This window comes from Trypanosoma grayi (assembly GCF_000691245.1).
Source record: "Trypanosoma grayi strain ANR4 Tgr_1459_V1, whole genome shotgun sequence".
In the NCBI taxonomy this organism is placed as follows: Eukaryota; Euglenozoa; class Kinetoplastea; order Trypanosomatida; family Trypanosomatidae; genus Trypanosoma; species Trypanosoma grayi.
Window position 1 is genome coordinate 1 of NW_008827077.1, and position 3,251 is coordinate 3,251.

General features: G+C 58.8%; 3 protein-coding genes across 3 annotated transcripts; all 3 read right to left on the reverse strand.

Moving 5' to 3' along the window:
* Window positions 1-1,050, reverse strand: DQ04_14591000 (hypothetical protein; the record flags this gene model as incomplete). The annotated part of the gene is made up of 1 exon (XM_009317163.1): window positions 1-1,050. A coding segment is annotated over one exon (1,050 nt), but the record flags the coding sequence as incomplete, so codon positions are not given.
* A 1,158-nt stretch (window positions 1,051-2,208) lies between these two features.
* Window positions 2,209-2,487, reverse strand: DQ04_14591010 (U6 snRNA-associated Sm-like protein LSm7p; the record flags this gene model as incomplete). The annotated part of the gene is made up of 1 exon (XM_009317164.1): window positions 2,209-2,487. The coding sequence occupies one exon, from the start codon at window positions 2,485-2,487 to the stop codon at window positions 2,209-2,211; it is 279 nt and encodes a 92-aa protein (XP_009315439.1).
* A 281-nt stretch (window positions 2,488-2,768) lies between these two features.
* Window positions 2,769-3,032, reverse strand: DQ04_14591020 (hypothetical protein; the record flags this gene model as incomplete). The annotated part of the gene is made up of 1 exon (XM_009317165.1): window positions 2,769-3,032. The coding sequence occupies one exon, from the start codon at window positions 3,030-3,032 to the stop codon at window positions 2,769-2,771; it is 264 nt and encodes an 87-aa protein (XP_009315440.1).
* Window positions 3,033-3,251: the final 219 nt, after the last annotated feature.

Here is a 3,251-nt window from a genome sequence, read left to right on the forward strand (position 1 = left end):
GCTGCTGCTGCTGGCGTCGGTGTTGCGGTCAGGAAGCTTCACGCCCTCTCCCGCAGAGGTGGACATACCGGCGTCAGTTTTGGGAGCTCCTTCGGTGGTGGTCTCTGATTGAGGTGTGGTTGTGGGGGCAGTGTGATCGGCGTCACTCACTGTGACGGAGTTGTCTGTTTCGGTGCTCTCTGCCTCACTGAAAGATGGTGTGGCGACGTCGTTGTTGAGAGCACTGCTCTGTTTTCTATCAGCCGCAGGACTTGCTGATCCTTTCCTAATGGTGGTGGGGTCGGGCGCTGTGGTCCCCACTTCTTGACGTGTCTGCCGGCCGTGAGTCTCCCGATTGTCTGTCAGTGTTGTGAGAGGTTTGTGCTCGGGTGGGGGACCCTCAGGTGGAATAGACGTTTCCTCAGCGTCCTGGTCGGTATGCGATTTCCCATGTGGTTCGGCAGGAATTTTGGCCGTTGTAGGCAAGACATGTGGCTCCGCTGCTGAGAAAGGCTTGCATTTGACTACAACCTTCTCGATAATACTCACGTCAAACCCAACTGGTACCTTGACTTCCTGCTTGTTCGTTGTTGTAATACCGCCCGCTGTGGAGTCGGCAGCAGTGGCCACATAAGTGATACTGCCGGTAGCCGCTTCTGAATCTTCCGCAGTGCAGTTTGTTTTCGTGATGGCGGCATCAGCCTCACCTTGTTTCGTACACTCAACAATCAAAGATGTCTCCAGCATTAAGCCGTGCCCAAGGGGAACTTTGACAATCTTAAGGGGTTCCTTCTTAATTTCTTTCGTTTCTTGTGATCCATCCTTCTTCAAAGTAACCGTAGTGGAAATTGTACGGTCGTTGGAGTTCCCAGTCTGGTCCTGTGGTACTGTGCAGCTGCTGTCATCAACTGTTTCCGTCAGCGTTATCTTCGCGTCGCCAGTTACAAGAGGGAATTTAACTGTGCCCTCAGGTGCACCATCACCAACAGCACCAGACGCAACCGCAGCCACGCACAGAGAGGTGCAGCAGCACAGCGCGAGGGCCAACACGCACAGCACGTGGCGCAGCATCAGCGTCAATGTAGCCTGGGACCACCTGTGTCTGCGGGGGAGAGGAGGAGCACAGCAGGTGGCACACACACAGAGAGCGAGAGGGACACGGCACCAACACAGTGCACCGTAGCACAGTGAACCACCCAACAAGTGATATCAGTTAGAGGGCAGGCCGCACACAACGCCCAGCAGCAAGCAAAGCCCCAACACACCCAGAGAAGAAACAAACAGACGCCTCCCGGACAACACACACACAGCACAAGTGAGTGCAGTCGCGGGTGAATTAAACAGCGCCCAGCCCACAACGGGGCAGCAATGAAATGAAAACAAAAGAATCTTTATCATGAAGAACGCAGCCCTCGGGACTCAACGCAATTATTACGAGGCCATCGTCGCCCCTCGGCCAACAGACAAACAGCTCAGAGGAACTACTCCCCTGGCAGGCGCCACAGGGAGGCCATCTGCACCACCACTGCACGGGCAGCACGGAGGAGTTGGGGGGACACACGTGCAGCGGCGGCCTCCTTGTCACGGTATGCACGCGACATCTTCACTGCGCGCCAGAAGGAGTATTCGGTTGACCGCCGCGGCCCTCCCACGACGGCGGAGCGTCACTAACCAAGCGGCGTATAACGCAAAGGGACACTAGAACGGGCCTGGTGGGGCACCTCCACGCGGTTGGCAGAGTGGTCTGTGAAGGCACCGCCGTTTTTTTTTTTCCCTCAGTTCTGAGCTTTCATTACACCGCGTGTTGCCGCACAACTACAGCGCAATCAAATAAAGCACCCTCGCCTCTGCCTTTTGCATGCCTCTCTCACTCACTCTCTCTCTGTGTGGCTACCTTCAGCAAGTGATGTAAGAGATTGGGGGAGAACGATCCAGGTGTCAGCGTGCACGTGCACAGCCTGAGCGGGAGGAGTGAGCGGGCCTCACGCCAGTCAAGCCGCAGTCAAATGGGCCTACACACGGAGAAATACCAACAGTTAAGCAGCGAACGGACGGGCTTGGTGCGTGTGTGTGTGCAGTGCGTCTTCTGGTGACTTATAGCCGTCCCCCGCACCACCGCATTGCCATGTGTGAGGCGCCGCACGGGACGGCGACAACGTACCGCACCCGGAGTCTGCGCGGGCGTGTGAGTGAGCGAGCAAGCGGGCGGGCGGGAAGTGCGGCGGTGAGCTACACGAAGGGGTTGCGCTCGAGGAGGGTGGTGTCACCCGAGGAGACGCTGACCAGCAAACCGCCGCGGATGACACACGCACCAACGCGCCGCACGAGGGCGTCCTTCACCCACAGCTCGGCGTTCGCCAGGACGAGGTTGATGTTGTTGTCGAAGCCCTTGAGAACGCCATGCACCTCTTTCCCTTCCAGCGATACCACCACGCGGCGGTCGAGGTGCGGCTCCAAGGCGAGGATGCCCTCCTTCTTCTTGAGAATGTGCGCGAGCTCCGCCGCCATTGCCACCGCAGTGAACCTACACGCGGAGGGATTCGGCGAGAGCGAAAGGAGGAGCCGAGAGAGAGAGAGAGAGAGAGAGAGGGAAGCGTGATGCAAGAGTGGCCGTTCTCCCCCCTTCCCCGCCCAGCAGACGGGTGGAAAAGAAAGGAGGGGCACGTGGTTGGTGTTGCTGCGCCGGGCAGCAAACAGAAAGAGAAGCAGGAACCAACAAAAAGGAGGAAGGCAGTGAGGGCACAGGACGCAGACTCGTCGCGAATGGTGAGGAGGTGCCGCACACTCCCTCATGGAGCGGTCCACTCCAGCGAGCGTGGGAACTGCTCGTGGTTGACGAACGGCAGATCCTGCAGATCCTTCTCTGGGTGATGCTGCTCCATCTGCTGCACGGGAATAGGGTGCAGGAGCCATGTCTGGTCCTCCTCGAAGGGCGTCTGGTCGACCTTCCCAGGTACCTGCTGCATGGGCCACAGCTTATTGACGTTGTACACTGGCGTTGGCTCCGCCTGGTGCGTAAACTGCTTGTCCAGATACTTTGCGGTGTAGGACATCCAGTCATTGACGCCCTCACTCTCCTTCGGCGTGGCCGGATAGCGGGAGGTTGGGGTGTGGTACTCGTGCGGGAACTTGTGGGCGTTGGGTGGAAGGTTGGGGATGCTCTGCAGACCAAACGCCTGCGCCTCGGCGATGGTGCGCGTGGCCAACGCGTCTGTCGCGGCCTGCGGGCGGAGCTGCGGCTCCACCAGCCGCCGTGGTGCCTTCGCCTCCGC